This window comes from Cololabis saira, chromosome 21 (genome assembly GCF_033807715.1).
Source record: "Cololabis saira isolate AMF1-May2022 chromosome 21, fColSai1.1, whole genome shotgun sequence".
Lineage (NCBI taxonomy): Eukaryota > Metazoa > Chordata > Actinopteri > Beloniformes > Belonidae > Cololabis > Cololabis saira.
The window spans coordinates 20,501,909-20,517,859 of record NC_084607.1 but is presented as its reverse complement, the minus strand read 5'-3'; the positions used below and the strand labels follow the sequence as shown (position 1 = coordinate 20,517,859).

General features: G+C 42.9%; 1 protein-coding gene across 2 annotated transcripts in view; it reads right to left on the bottom strand.

Moving 5' to 3' along the window:
- LOC133421937 (testis-expressed protein 2-like) overlaps nucleotides 1-15,951 on the bottom strand; it is a 34,982-nt gene that overhangs the window by 17,070 nt on the left and 1,961 nt on the right. The window contains exons 2-3 of one of the 2 annotated variants that reach the window (XM_061711742.1): nucleotides 15,751-15,839; nucleotides 1,516-3,250 (exon numbers count right to left, since the gene is read on the bottom strand). In XM_061711742.1, the coding sequence (XP_061567726.1) occupies nucleotides 1,516-3,228 (1,713 nt within the window). In that variant the 5' untranslated portion in view covers nucleotides 3,229-3,250; nucleotides 15,751-15,839. Of the gene's footprint in view, nucleotides 1-1,515; nucleotides 3,251-9,163; nucleotides 9,276-15,750; nucleotides 15,840-15,951 lie in introns of those variants that run through there. The other variant, XM_061711743.1, reaches the window with a different exon arrangement.

Genomic DNA, 15,951 nt, shown 5'->3' with positions numbered 1-15,951 from the left:
TTGTCGTTGTGACTCCGTTTGTATGCGAGTGACAGATGCAGTCGCGCGTCTACACTGTCAAGCCTGAATTATGGTTCCGCGTTAAATCGACGCAGAGCCTATGGTGTAGGGTACGCGGCGACGAGCACCGTACATGCGCGTACCCTACACCGTAGGCTCTGCGTTGGTGTAACGCAGAACCATAAATCAGCCTTCAGGGGTGTGTCTTTGATTGACAGCTCATGAACCAATCAGATTGGATGAAGAATGACAGAAAACACGCTGATTGGCCACGGGCGCAGGGAGCTGTGCCCGGAGGAGAGGCTTTGAGTAACCAATTAGAGACCAGCATGAAGTCACATGGAAGAAAAGTTTAAGAACATACAATACACACTCATTTGGCCAGCGTCCCTCGCCATTGAAACCTATGTATTTCAGTCTGCACAAAAAACAACCCTGAATAAACCCAGTATGGGATGGGAAGGCTTGAAAAATTAAAAGTCAGACACATTTTATGAGTGCACAGATGTGATAATTACTTTTTATTACGTAATTTATGTGTACTGTGTCTATATTTTTTCCTGTAATTTTAATGGGGGCGGCGCCCTAGCGCCCCCTATTGACAAGCCGCCTCTGGGTGCATCCCATTTCTTTCTTCCAATTACTCACATTTCAGTCAATAACACACTCTTACTTATGTTCATTTATTTTGTTGTATATCTTCAAGGCATGAGTGTTTTTTTGACAATTTGACTTCCTCTTTTGTCTTCCTTTCTCTTTCAGAAACTTTTCATTTTGTTTGTAGTTGCTCCAAAATATAGACATGTCTGACTGAGAACAAACAACATCTTTTGATACGCTTCATGCTGAATAACCTTCTTGAAGGAGATTAATAATCCTTTGCGCCGTTTCAAGTGACAGCTCTCTTGTTGGAGCCATGTTTCCCTTCAATCATGCAGTTGCAGCAACTTGTTAAGGTCTGCAAGCATTCTCTTGCAACTCCATCTTTAGACATGTATCTCTATTTTTTTTTAGATGTAAATTACAAAGTGATCGTATTTTTCCTCTCCTCTCCTTCTACTTCAGAGATTTGTTTTCCAAAGCCGGAAAGCTCAGCTGTTACAATTAAAAGCTCTGTGTCAGGTGGGTTGGTTTTTTTTCACTACACAATAATAAAACCGAACACCCTCCAGGGTAAATCTGCATAGTGGATTCAGCAATGTGGACTTGGAAAATAAAAATATTTAAAGTGTACAATGAATGAAGAGCATCACCTAAGCCAAGGGTGGGCAATCCTGGTCCTCGAGGACCGGTGTCCTGCATCTTTTGGATGTGTCCCTGCTTTCAGCACGCCCTGATACGAATGACTGTCATTAGACTTGTGCAGACCTTGATGACATGCTGAGGATGAGCATTCATTTGAATCAGGTGTGTTAAAGCAGGGAAACATGTAAAACACGCAGGACATCAGCCCTCGAGGACCAGGATTGCCCACCCCTGATCCAAGAAATCATTGATTGTTGTGCTTTGTCTCACCTTGAATATTCCTGGTTCTTTTATATCCAACTGGGCGACAGTCCTCCATCCCCCTATCCTGGTCCCCGACGACCGCCGTGGAGAAGACAGCCAAAGGACCAGCAAGGCCAGCATAAACCCAGCTACTACGCCGTGCAACACTGCACATACCCATGGAGGCACTGGAAGGACTAAGTACAAATATACCAGCTGTGCTAAGAAGATGAGGCCAGTCACAGGCACGTTCTCCATCTCCTCCTCCAGCCTCTCTTCCTCTGCATCGAGTTCACTGCACAAACCAGTGCTCCCAGTATGGGGCTGCCGGGATACGGACTGATCCCCATCTGGTGTCTCCGTATCAGTACACATCTCAAAGTCTTCGCTGTACAGTTCACAGAAGTCCTCGTCTTCCTGTCGCGCTACCAGGGCCGACATTGAGCACCGGCCCATAGTGAGAGAAGGAGACTTGTGGAGGGCAGAGGATGAGGCTGGGGCTAATGTTAGTGACGGGAAAGAGAAAAAAACGGAGTCAGGGCCCTTTCCCGTGGGGGTTTCTTCATCTTCTTCTCCTTCAGCACCCTCCTCCTTGATGCTGTAGTTGTTACTTTCTGTATGTCCGTTCACCGCTGTCGCTCCGCTGAGCTCCAAAGCACTGGAGGAGAGCGATTTGGCACGATGAGCGGCACTTCCACCGCCTCCTGCACCAGATTCATCCCCCATGATCTTACTGAAAATCTGCATGGGATCTGACATCACCTCCGACAGCCGCCGCTTGGTGTCCTCTATCCTGGCCTCCACCTCTTGGACTTTGAAGAAGGACCTACCGTCCGGTGACATGATGGGGGAGGAGGGGGCTGTTTTGGAGTCTCCTCCTGCTTGAGACACAACAACAGGGCTGGAGGATAAACGGGGTTGGGAGAACTGTTTCAGGAGCTGCATGTTGCGCGGTGGATGCCGGTGGGTTGGGTGCATTTGCTGGAGTTGGGGGTTGTGATGAAGAGGCCCTTCCTGATGTTCTGCCTTAGAAGTGTCCGTGGACAGAGACTTGACAAAAGATTTCATCAACTGTCTGTGGCGTGTGTGTGGCGGTACGGCAGTGGAAACAGGAGGAGTAGATTCTCGAGACTCCACATCATTGGACAAAGATCTAACGAGGCTGAGAAACGGCTTTGAGGAGGACAGCGCTGCAGACTTGCAAGGAGAAGAAGAGCTGGAACTTACAGTTAGAGGAAGGGTCGGCCGCTCCGAGGGCCAGGAGGAGCTGGTGGGAGGGGTAGAGCTCAGGTGGGAGTAGGTGGATATTGGGTTAATAGTCATGGTAGGAGAGGGTGTGTGCGGATGGGCGTCTGAAGGATGCATGGACAGGGTGGCGGATGGAACAGGCAGTACAGCAGCTCCACAGGGAGAGTCCACACTGGCAGATTCAAAGAGCAGCTCCTCTTTTGCCTCCAAGCCTCTGGTGACACCTAGCTCATCAGTCCCTGTAGCTTGGCCCTGAAGTCCCTCTGCACCATCACAGGTGGATTTAACTGCAGCAGGTCCAGCAGCTATCCCGTACAGCTCCTCTTCCTCATCTTCTTCCTCCTTCCCCAGAGCAGAGAAGTGTATAGTAATGGTGTCACGAGAATGGGAACGCTGCACCTGCAGCTTGGGTCCAGGGGCTTGGCGAAGGGGTGGAGTGTCGGCATGCTGGCCACTTCCCTTTCTGCCACTGCTGCCCTGACTGCTCATCATCACCCTGCACAGGGCTCACGGCCTGCAGAGACAGACGGAGACACCAGCATTACACTGCGAGTTACGGTGAAACAATGGTACAAGTCATCAGGTCACATAAGCTGCATGTACAGTGAGATCCTCACATGCCGTGCACAATCATCTGGATCAGATATGACGTACAGCTCTACTCATCCTAGTCTCAGTAGACTGGACAGGTATGTCTATGTTCTTGACCCATTAGCTCTCATTACTGTATAACATGAATGAATGAATGGGGGTCTGAGTTTCAGTACTCTACTCAACCACTCGCCTCCTGATGGAGACATGATTAATGAGATACATCAGAACACACAAGGCTTGAAGAAAAGGTCCATCTACATCTGAGCTGCAATTTATTCCCCCTTTTAAACAGGCCAAAATGTAAGAATAAAAGAAAGGACAAGGATTATTTTGCTTTGATATGTACCTAATTACAGCACTTGGTGTCTATCCAAGCTTATTGTTGGAGTGTTCCAGCCATTAATGGGAGAAAACAAAACATTAGGAAAACTCCACCACAGGGTGGGACTTTAAAACCTGACAAAGAGCTGAAATATGTTAAACTCCTCTGTAGAACCACAGAATCCATAAAGATGGACAGCAGGCCTTATGTATGAACCCACTGAGGAAGTAGTAGCTCCAACAGACGTTCATTATAGTGTCGTTGGCTAAACCGACTCCTTCTCCGTAGCGTGTTAGTGGTGCTTGTGCATGAACTCAATGATCACACAGGCTTTGGTGATCATAAAGGGATAACCAGGTTGCAAGTGTCTCTCTCTGGTCCCATCAATCTGAGGAGTTAACAATCCAATGAGTTGGCACCATGGCAACCAATTCAAAAATAAAAGTTTTTGTAGAATTGAAGGAAACAGTAAGAGGTCATTCTCGTGTTTGTCTAAATTTCTACCAATTTATTTAAAAAGTTGAATAGTAAAGCTTTGAAATGGGTGATGCTCAGTGGGAAGTATTTTTGTTCATGTGTACTCACAACTCTCAATCTTACTATCAATCTTATTTGATAGTGCTCAATTAATGTGAGGTTTCCGTAATTTTAAGAGCATGTTATCTGTGGCAAGTCATCTGTGGTTCTGGGGATCCTGATGTCAAAAACTTCTTTGGTCTAACGAACACAAAGAATTACTACATAGGGGGACGCATTGTCACAGCATTTCACAGAGTACTCAGGAAAGGACAGTTGCATCACAATCGAGGAGTGGCAACGGTTGGAGCAGGTCACGCTGGGACCACACACAACCGTCATCTCCTTCATGGCTGAACATTTACTTTTTCTGTTTCATAACTATTTCACACCTTCCCCTGAGGCCTCATAATCACATGCAAAAACAAGTAAGGTATCTGTTGCGAAGGCTAAACACAGCGTTGGCAAAGTCACTCACCATGCAATGATTTCGCTAAATGAGTCTGTGTGGTTAAGAAGTTTCTGTGATCTGTTCTTCCACAAAGAGTCCGTTATACTTGGCTAGCATAACCAAAGAGTCAGACAACAAACACACACTGGCAAACATGCTGTTTGCACAACTCTGCACACGGCCTCTCTTTCAGGCTTTCTCAGCTTTCAGGCTTTTGGGCTGTTGATAAAAATGGTCAGTTAATGGAAGAAGAAGGGGAGGATGAAAGCAGCAGTTAGCTTCTATGATTGCTTGCATTTCGGAGAAAGCCTCAGCACCCCCTTGGGGCTCTCTGCTTGGCACTGCATCTCCAGAGACGGCCCTTAGCTGAGATGGAATAACAGTGTGGACTTTCCCAGCACACCGTTGGCTAAGGTTGTGTCACCATGAGTTTAAATGTGTGTCATTTTGGATATATTTGGGCTTTTCCCTCTACCATGACAGTTAACGGGACAGAAAAGAGCAACAAAAAGAAAGAAGAAAAAGGCAAAGAAGGTTTGTAGAAGCACCACGTGACTTTTCACACATGCTTTTGTACTCTCTTCAAACCTGTCAGAATGGCAGCAAAGGACAGGAAACAAACACAGAAACTGACAAAGATGTGTGTAGGTAATGGACGGGGAAGCAGAGGGAGGAAACAAATGAGCTGGGCAGACCGGGCCATGGAGATGGTGGCGGCTATTGTTATCCTCAAAGCCTGAAGGACAAATTAAAACACTGTGAAGGTTGACAGGGTGAGCAGGGAGCATCCGAGAGACAAATGAGACGCGTCATTGCGCACTGAATCAATGCAAATGAGGACTTCAGATGAATAAATCTGCTCTCACAGCTAAAACAACGGAGCAGTTCATAGAACATACCTAGATATATTCTCAGGTATTTCATTTTGAGTTTCCCCCGGTGCTTTTTGAGTTGTTTAGTATATTTTGCATGATTAAAACTTAACATTCGTTGGACTTATTTCATGCTGTATTATTGACTAACATGTCCTAGGTCTGAAAAATTTATGGTACATCAATGAAAGCATTGCCCTTTAGTCTGACTTCATTGTAACATACAGGTTTTGCTGACACGCCCAACGTTTTGAGTACCATTGTCCTTAAAAGCCTTATGTTTGTTTTTTCGGTCTGCTATGAATGATTAGAGGAGAGGAGATGAGAGGAGGAGAGGAGAGGAGACTCATACAGTCAATCAAAGCAAGCAAGGCCACTCTAATCAGCTAAAGCCCGAGCCCCAGGGGGACCAAAGAGAACGGGAAGGAGGTTAAAAGCAGCACGGTAAAATAATAATATAAGAGGATGTGCTAACAGTAAAGCAGCAAGATACCGTAAACATAGAGGACAATTAAATACAGCAGCAAAAAAAAAAAAACAACAACAGAGGGACAGACAAACCTGAGGATTCAATTATTTCACTGTGATCTGGAAATGTATCCAAGTGTCTAACATACTTTCCCACATGAAGTCTGAGTCTACACCTGAAAATAACTTCATTAAAACCTACACATTTTCACAACCGGGTACAGGAAGGAAAAACCATAAGAGGGAGCAGAGTAGAGGAGACATACTGGCGGGAGAGATGGAAATTTATGGTCAACAGTTTTCGCCGCCTTCAGCATATCATGTCTGAGCCCTCTTAGCAGAATGAAGTGCTGAAAACCAACGAGTTCAGCCAATTCTTCAGAGAACTCGTGATATCTATAATATCCAAAGCTGTGTTTTAAACATATTTTACAATTTCAGCCTCTTAAAAAACACATAGACCCGAATTCTCTTTATGTATCTGATGGAAGTGGAGAAACCTCTGGACTCTGGTGAATATTTTAACCTGGGAAAATTTTATTTTTTAATTTTTTAATGGTACTTGAGAAGGCCTGGTTTCTATTTTAAGATCTTTTGTCATCTGAGTTATACTGACCAGTCATGCGTTATCAGGCTTCGATTGTGTGCACAAAACTATGGCTGTTTTTGAAACGGATGCTTTCTTGAGCAACAAAAGGTGCCAGGAAATGAGCAAAGAGTTACAAATTAGTTTGTCCTGAAACATGACTTCCATAAACTGACATACAAATTCAACACAATATTTGCCATTTTCATACTTAAAATAAGAGGCATTTTTTGTCACCATACCAGTAACTCAAAAACTGTGTCTGCTGTTGAGATGTTTATCTTTTAAAGTCAGACGTGGTGAAAATTACTTAATGTGCAGGCATTTGAACATGTTGAAAACTGGCTCTCCTCTGCTTTCCACCACCACCAACAACAAAAAATCCAGTTTATAGATAAGAAAAATTAAACAAGTGTAAGAAATTAAATCAGACATTCTCAGTGAAGCAAGTTTGTGAAAAATGGAGCGTGAGGTAAACAGAAAGCATCTCAAGTGCTCTAGCAACAGGGGAGGGCAACGGCAGTAAGAATAAATCGGGTGAGACAGAGGAGAGAGAAAGAGAGGCTGAGGAAGCAATTGACTGTCACTAAAAACCGAGACGTGAATACACACGCTAAACTGAGTTTTATGTGTGCACTTCCACTCACAAATACAGACATGGGCTCCGTGGACACATGAAGACCAGTGAGGCACAAACACAAACCCATAACCATAACGGAAGGTCAATCTGAAGGAGCAGGTTAACGACTGTAGAGCACCTGAAGCAGGTTGAGCTACAGAAATTGTGATTGGCACAGACTTTGGAGGATGCTTTTTCCCCCACACAGAATATAGAGTTACATAACAGCAATGAGCAAGTAAACACACAATGCACCTTTTTTAATGCTCTGCTAATCTGGACAGGGAATACTGGTCCCACTCTTCCATGCCGTTATCACTTCCTCATCTGGATATATCATGCTATTGCACCTAGCGAAGCAACCACCTGTTTGTATTAACCCAGTGTCGTCTAAAAGCAACATGTTTCTTATTTCACTGCCAAGAATATGTTAAACGGTATAATTTGCTGTAACGTCTGCCGGCAGCTCCGGTGATACAGTATTTTGGTGGGGATCGGTTGAAGAAGCTAACTTTGATTGACATACCACGAGCGTGTCCCCGTAGGCTTTCTCAAGCAACATGGCTGCACTCCGACCCAACGCGTTAGTCAGTTCCAATGGACATCTCAGTTGATCCAATATAGAAGCATTAGCCACACATTATGATTAGGCTATGTTGAAATCTTGCCTTGTCATGCATGGATACTCGTCTTATTTAGCTAGTGCCCTATTCACACAGCTTGTTCTTTATGCCCTGTAGTACCTTTATTCTGCTCCTCTGTGCTGTGTGAAACGCACGAAAGCAGAGCGGGGTAAAACTTAATTCTGGCTCTGTTCTGATTTAGGAAACAGTAACAGAGGCAAAAAGAGTCCTGTGTGAAATAGCAATGTGGAAAGGCACAAAAGATGTGGGAGGATGAAAACAAACTCCACGCAGAGGATGAAATCATTCAGCACATCATGAAAATGGTGTTGCAGTGGTATCTGTCTCTCACACACACACACGCACGCACGCACGCACACACACACACACACACACACACACACACACACACACACACACACACACACACACACACACACACACACACACACACACACACACACACACACACACTATATAGTTTACTCTTAAAGCCTTACAGTTCCCCCAATACTGAAATAACCTTGTATCCCAACCCCTTGGATGACATTGCAGTTGGATTTTAACATTATTTTTACATTCACTTTAAATTTTTGTCCAAAGTGATGAGTAGTAAGCCCAAAGTGTAGTTAGTCAGGAGTATAAGTTAAAGCTCTTCACTTACAGCTAAAGATCTTAGAACAAAGAGGACTGCATAGGACAGGAAATCAAAGGAAACAAGAAAGAAAATAAATAAGGAACGAAACAAGAAGTAGATGGGGAGACACAGGTGTAGACAATCAAGAGTAAAACATAAATAACAAAAATAAAGGAAATGAATCTAAATGAAAAGCAGAAGTCAACAAGCTAAAGAGTGGCAGTAAACCAAAACTCAAACCAAACAAAACAAGAGAAATGAACAAGACTCCTTTTTTAAATTAAAATTGAAATCCCAGGAGTAAAATTTAAACTTATTTTAAGATGCTTTCTTATTTATTTGAAAGAATCCAGTGAGCCCTGTGTTTGGCCTCCCCCTCCCACTGCCCCCTGCACACAGAAAATTTAGCAAGATTCTGGACGAAACCATCATTTCACTTGAAGACAACACTATTACAGTATTAATATTTGAAGTGTGAATATGCCTTGTGAACCAGTATATTTGTGAAACAGCAACATGTTTGTTCTCAAACTCCAAATACAAAGGGATAAACAGTAAGAGCTTGACACGGCCCTGCTCCAGGCTACACAGGCTGCAGTGTGATGAGCTCCAGCAGAGCTCCGAGCAGACACCGAGGGGCGGTTTGATTGTCAGTATCACCGTTCTGAATCATGCCGCTCTCTTAGAGGAAGAATGAAACAACAATAAAACCAAAGCCTGGTAGATGAAAGGCACTCACACAACCGTGTTGGATCAAATCGGTTTCTCTTCCTTCCTCACGACGCCAAGATCCGGCACCAGCATCAGACCCCACGTGCAGATGATCCGCAGGTCGCCATGCCAACAGGGATGCTTTGATCTTACTCCACACTTGTCCTTGTGCCAGTGTTTGTGTGTTTGGCAGTCCAGCTCCTCCACACTACATGGCAGTGGCCTCCTTGGAGTGTGTGGAGTGTTTGTGAGCACGCTTTTTTCAGTAAAAGATCTGCAGCGTGTGTGTGTGTGTGTGTGTGTGTGTGTGTGTGTGTGTGTGTGTGTGTGTATGTGTGTGTGTAGGAAGAGTGGGTGTTTTGAAAAAGAATGACGAAACCGCAATCTCGGCTGTAAAGACCTGTTTCAGATGGGTGGAAGATGGAGAAAAGCATGTTTGTGCATCATTTTGCTACCTCTGGAAACAAGTACCGGTACTCAAACATGTAAGACAGCTTAAAGGAGCTTGAGGCCGGATTGTGGCAAGATTTATGAAAAAAATCTGTATACATTTTAAGTTTTCTAGTAATAATGTCAGATGAAGCGTTCCAAACCCAAAAGAATGAGCCCTCTAGTGTATCTCTCCTTTGCCTTGAACAGGCTGTGTGCTGCAAAATGTGCTGCAATTCGGTCCCGAATTTCCCGCGCTGGGCTGTGGATGTGACGTCACATGACGCTGCATGCACGTTCTCCCCGTTCTCCCGTGCCGGCTTCACTGTTGGCTGCAGTACCCCCAACGGCCGTCGTGGTGAAGGGTGGCGCTAGAGAGTCTCATTTCTTAAAAGGAGCCTCAAGCTCCTTTAATCAATTAACAAACTCAAATAAAGTCTGTCAACAATGATGCAGTTTCTGCTGACGACTTCAGACATTAACTCCAATTTTCTCTCTCAGTGCTGAGATAAAAACGAGACAATTTACATTCTTAGAAGCAGCGTATTTTGAACATTAAACTCATTTTATTTAATGTTCCACTTCACAAAATAATAGATTTGTGTCAGAATTAATTGTCTCTGGCTGCTTAACCCAGTTTGACAGATTATAGATCAAAATAAGCTTGCTTCCATTTCTATTAAGCATTTCATGAAATGCGTAATAGCTGCTGATGCCCAAGAAATAGTTGCAGTTGGTTTTAGTTATAATTCATCCAATTACAAATCATGAGGATGTCAGAGGCAACAGAGTGAAAAATAATAATTTTATACCACATGTAAAGAAAGTATCATTGGTTTAAACACTGACACACAATATCTGATCTGTTACTGAAAAGCATAAAAGCGAGGGGGTCTGTAAGAAAAGGAAGAAGGAGCTTTTATACGGAGCATTTGAAATTATCATTCATGGTTCAGTCTGTATTTTTGCTGCAAGTCTTCAGGACATTCAAAAAATGGAATCTTTATATTTTCATTTATGTTTGTATATCATATTTACCCATAGGCTTTCTTACACGGAATATCAGCTCTTACTGAATGAACAACATCATTACAAGATTCAAAGAATCTTGTCAGTCCAGGCGCAGAACGGCATCAGCACAGCAACAGATTTGTATATTAGTTACAAGAAATAACTGGTTATTCTTGTCACTTTGTCATAGATTTCTTTCAGTCCTTAAAATAATGAGGATGGTGATGTATCAGCAGGAGAAAAGCTCCATTCTCACTTTAGACACATGACAAATAAATTCCTATAAAAGTTAGATACACTGTGGGCCGTCATGCCTCCCTCATGGTAAATGAGCCATAACATCACCCAAAAATGATGTGCAAATCATTTGAAGCCAATTTTTGATTAAAAGATTTTTCAGCATCATGTTTCAGGTTTTTCTGCAACAGTTCAGGACCTAATAAGTTAAACGGCATCAGTTCAGTAACCCAATGTGGCTATGAAAAGAACACCTGGGTTTTTTTGGTGACTTTTCGTTTACATTTGTGACATAATTCTAATCTAAAATAAACTCTCACCTGCTTTTATTTGTACAGTGACATTGAGTATCTTGAAAGGTGCAAATAAAATGTGTCATTATTATTGTTATTATTATAAAATTACTAAAGATTTTGAAAATGCATAATTGTAATGATATTGTCCGGTATATAATGCTTTTCCAAGCAGCGCCGCCTGTATGTGGGCTTGGAGTTCCAGGTGGAAAAAGGAGTGATGAAAAGGTGGTTTGCAACTCAGAAAATTGCTTTTTCTCTTTTATTTTCCAACTACTTTCAACAGTGCCAAACCATCAGCCTAACAGCAGAGGCCAGGAGAGCGCCTGCTCCTTGCACCCACAGGACCGTCTCTGTGAGCAGCGAGCTGCCCTCCTTTATGGCCCCACCCAAACTGCTTTGGTTGGGCAGCGACCTTCAACAGACGGATGCTCGCTACCAACAGTTACACATAACAGACATAGCCAAATAAAGCAGTTCAGCAAAATAGGACAACCTTAAATACATTTCCTATGACTACTCAAAACCTAAATAATACAAATTAAGATAATCCCCAAAGTGCAAAATGACAATAAATTAATAAGAATTAGCTACACAACATCCCCTGTTACGTCTCGTGCCTTGGCCGAGACGTCCCTCCTCTAGAGGGAACTATAGAAAAACCCTGTCCCACTGCGGAGCACGCTTCTGCAATGGGACGTGGCAGAGAGACAAACACCCAGGAAGTGTCAGGGTAACTAGATGTACAAACACATGACAAATGAAAGAGGCAAGAGGAAAAGTACCAAAGACAGAAACAAGTACATGCTGCTCAAGTATAAGTCCATAAGCTCATGAGAGGGAGAAGTCTCACACAGACCACTCTTAAAGCTTGGAACTACCGAGCTGAATGTCTCTCATTTGTTCCAACTAGTGGTCAACAAATGTCACCAGCTCTAAATACTCTGTTGGACCTCCTTTATCCCTGATTCCATGCTCTCACACACACACATACACACACGATCGCGTTCTTTCAAAAAGTTGATGAAACGTCACAAACACTGATTTCCAATTTGATTAGCATCATCTTTGTCTCCAACAACCTGTATTGATGTCGGGAGAATAGGACAAGTGGAGATGATTCTAAATGTGTGAAAATTATTTCTCATCCTCGCTGAATCACCCGTTAACATCTGAATCCAGGTTTCTTCTTGGAAAAGTCTCTCTAATCTCTATGATAAGTATTTGCAAAGCTGGACTGAGTCGTGTTAAACTACAACAGCCAACGTAAAGTAACAAACATTTTTTGAACACCATTTGAGGTCTATGCTTTCTTGTTTCCAGGGAGGCTATGTCCTAATATATATTCATAATATATAGAGTTGGTGAAGGTAAAAAGGAGGTTTGCGTCTACAGTCCTACTCTGCCCTGCATTTATCTTGTATGCTAGTATTTCTGTCTTGCTTGTAAATGTGTAGTCTGTGTGCCGGAGAGATCTCTGTTTGCAATCTAAACTACTCATACTTCCTCCTTCCTCTCCAACGTTGTAACTTCTTATTTCCTGTGATAGACGCATTAGAAGAGAGGCAGCCTTTACTCCCTCCCTCCGTCTTTAGCGTAAACAGATGCATCTTCTTCAGAATGAATGGACAGCTCAGCTTGGAGCGCGTACATATTTCATATCATAGTGCAGAAAAGTGAGAGAATAACATTTATACGAAACATATAAACACGCTGGTCATGGTGGTGCCATTAGCGCTCTTCAGCTGACCTCGGCACGATGACACTACGAGAGCGCCGACAGCTACTCCTTTGGCTGCTGCTGTTGTCAGTGAGACTGTTGTAAGCATTCATGCAAAAAATTGTGCTGCATGTCAGTTATCTTGCACAGAAATTCAAAGTAAGAAGCCACAAAACCCTGCAGTGTTTATCACCAAATCTTATACCACACATACACTGGTGACAGAGGAAAATGGACATCTAATACTTTGACAGCCGGCCTCATTTTGTTCCCAGTCAGCTATGACACCAAAGCATCAACAAAGCTGCACTCTGGCTGGATCCTTAAGATGTTGTATCAAAGTATGGAAGTGGTAGTATCGTCCTCTGCTGAATGACTGGTGCACTTCACAACATATATAAAGAAAGATGATTATGTGGATAGATTTAAGCAACAACTTCCAGACGTCAGTAAATAGTTCAAGCTTGGGGGTGAATGGGTCTCCTAAATGGTGAATGACTTCAAGAACGCAAGCAACTTCTTTATGTTTTTTTCCTTTTAGGATCACTTTAGGAACCCAGCCATCCACATATATTTGGGGTTTGGGCTCAGCACTATAAGAACACTGGCTTGCGACCCCCTGGTGGCTGGGCCAAAGGTCTCCTAGTAATTCACTATGTGGCTGGGAATGAGATTAATCTGGTGACATTAAAGCTTGGGGTGTGGATAGGTCTCCCAAATGGACAATGACCTCAAGCACACCTCTAAATGGGTTGAAAAGTGGGTTACAGACAACAAAGTGACGGTACTGGAGGGGCCAAGATCTCAGTCTTATAGAAAATTAGTAAAGAACACTGAAATGCCAAACGAGAGAAAGAGGATCCACAAACAACTCCATCAGTTCTGCCAGGAGGAGCAGAAAATCCAATAAGATGTATAGAGGGCTATCCATAAAGTTTGAACTGACTTAAACAGTTTAATGACAACTCAAACTTAACAATTATCTCAAAAACTCAAGAAAGGCTGGCTGTATTATGCAGAATCCTGAACTAGATGAAGAACGCATTCACACCAGACCCGTCCACTTTAAACGGCTGCTTCAAGTGAACCAAATCCAGGAAGAGGGATACAACACGGGGCATTGTGAGTAAACATAACCTAAACAAAGTGCTTGTAGCGCGTTCGCCGAGAGAAATGTCTTGCGGTCAGATGTGCAGTGAGGATGAGGTAAAAGGTCTCATAGACGTATGTTCGGAAAAAAATATATCACAATTGCTGGTAAGCTCTCACATGAACAATGAAGTTTGCAAACTAACTAGTGGCTAAGTTGCAATGCAATAACTAACAGATGCAGAGATTTTTTATTTAATTGTTTGTCTTGTCTTCTACAGTAGTTCTAGACGCAGTGCCACCACAGGTGAGGAGGGGAATTTATTATTCAGAAGGTTTGGTTCATTTGACAAACCTCAGTGTGAAAGCAAACTTGGACCAGCTATGGTGTTGAACTGAGACCCCAATACTACTGAGTGTATGTGACTCTTAGGTGTGGATACAATCAATATCTGTCATAGATGTATCATATATATATACATAGATGTATCATATATATATATATATATAAATATATATATATAAATAAAACCAAGAATTAGACACTTGTGAGGTTTAGAAATCTGTTTTCCAATACTGTTCTGGCCAAGACAAGCAGCACACAAGTGAGAGAAGTGGTTGTCTTGGGAAAAGTAAATTATCATTGATATGCACTAAATGTGTGCACAAAAGTGGTTTTTGCATAATTTCCAAGGTGTCACAACAAAATGTCAGGCCATACTTTTTTTTTTTTTTTCGGAAGACTGGTACTAAGGTTATTGTTGCTACAAATGAATACAAACAGTCCACATACGCTGCACTTAACAAAGAACTTGAACATTTGACTAACAGTAGCAACATCAGTCAAATAACTAAAATACCTTTTCCTGAGAAGAAAATGTGAAAGACAATGAAAGGCATCATAAGAATGACTTTGATTACAAGTAAATAAGCACACCATCACCTTTTGAAACTGGATGGAAAACAGAACTACTCTGCATTTAAATATAGTTTTATGATAGTTTTGCATGAGCTGATATCCCGCCAGAGAAGGAGTACTCCTAACGGATAACAAGCTACAGAGGCTGTCTCTGCAGCAGCTTCCTCAAATACATATTATTACAAACCCTACAACAATATGTCTTGTTGAGGCCCCTTTCCCCAGATGCTAAAAGCACATCTTGTGACACCGTTGACCCTGTGGCCCCTGTCACTTAGAGGGAACACCTCGAGGCAACATTAGAGTCAAGTACTGACCTACCAGACATCCTTGAGCTAAATCTATTTCAGCTCTGAACAACATGTGAACTGCAGTTTAACCTGAAAGTTCACAGCCTGCAGCACTCAAAGACAAGCAGTTTAAAAAACACAGATGCGTCCCATTCCATGCGCCGATTTACCTCCACACACCAAAGTGCTAACCTGTGTTTTGCTCATGTTGTAATTATGCACACTTCTGTGGATCTGCAGGGTTACAGAGGTCCAGGTGGGGCCATTGCACCACCTTTCCCCGACAACAATAGCTCATTCAGCTGCCACTGTTTGCTTCTGCCCTCAGAACAATTTGTCTAATTAAATTTCGGGGAGACAGTGTTCGCTTTCGACCTGTTGACAAACTGACTGAATCCGGAGACTCACATCAGCTCTGAGCATTGAACGTGGACATGTTTCGTTAAAAGCAGCCATAACTGTAGCATGTGCGCATACAAATCCACACAGGAAAGGTGAGGCCAGGAGCTGACGTTCAAGGCCATGGATCAGTTCCAACACTTGCACTTTCCACATACAAGCATTTGTATACAGAAGGTTGAATGAGGAGGAACAGAAGGAGGTGGAGGAGGGAGTGAGGTGTCTTACCTTGAGATTTTAAAGGCATTCAATGTTCTGTTGCAACACAATCTGCACTGACACATGCAGACACAGCCCGGGCATGGATGCCAACGAGCCTGTGAGGACAGAGAGAAAGATTATCTGCAGAAGTCTCTGCACAGGGAGTGAAAATTACATAATTAAAATGTATCAATGGCAACATTATCAGTCTGACCGACATAACTGTAA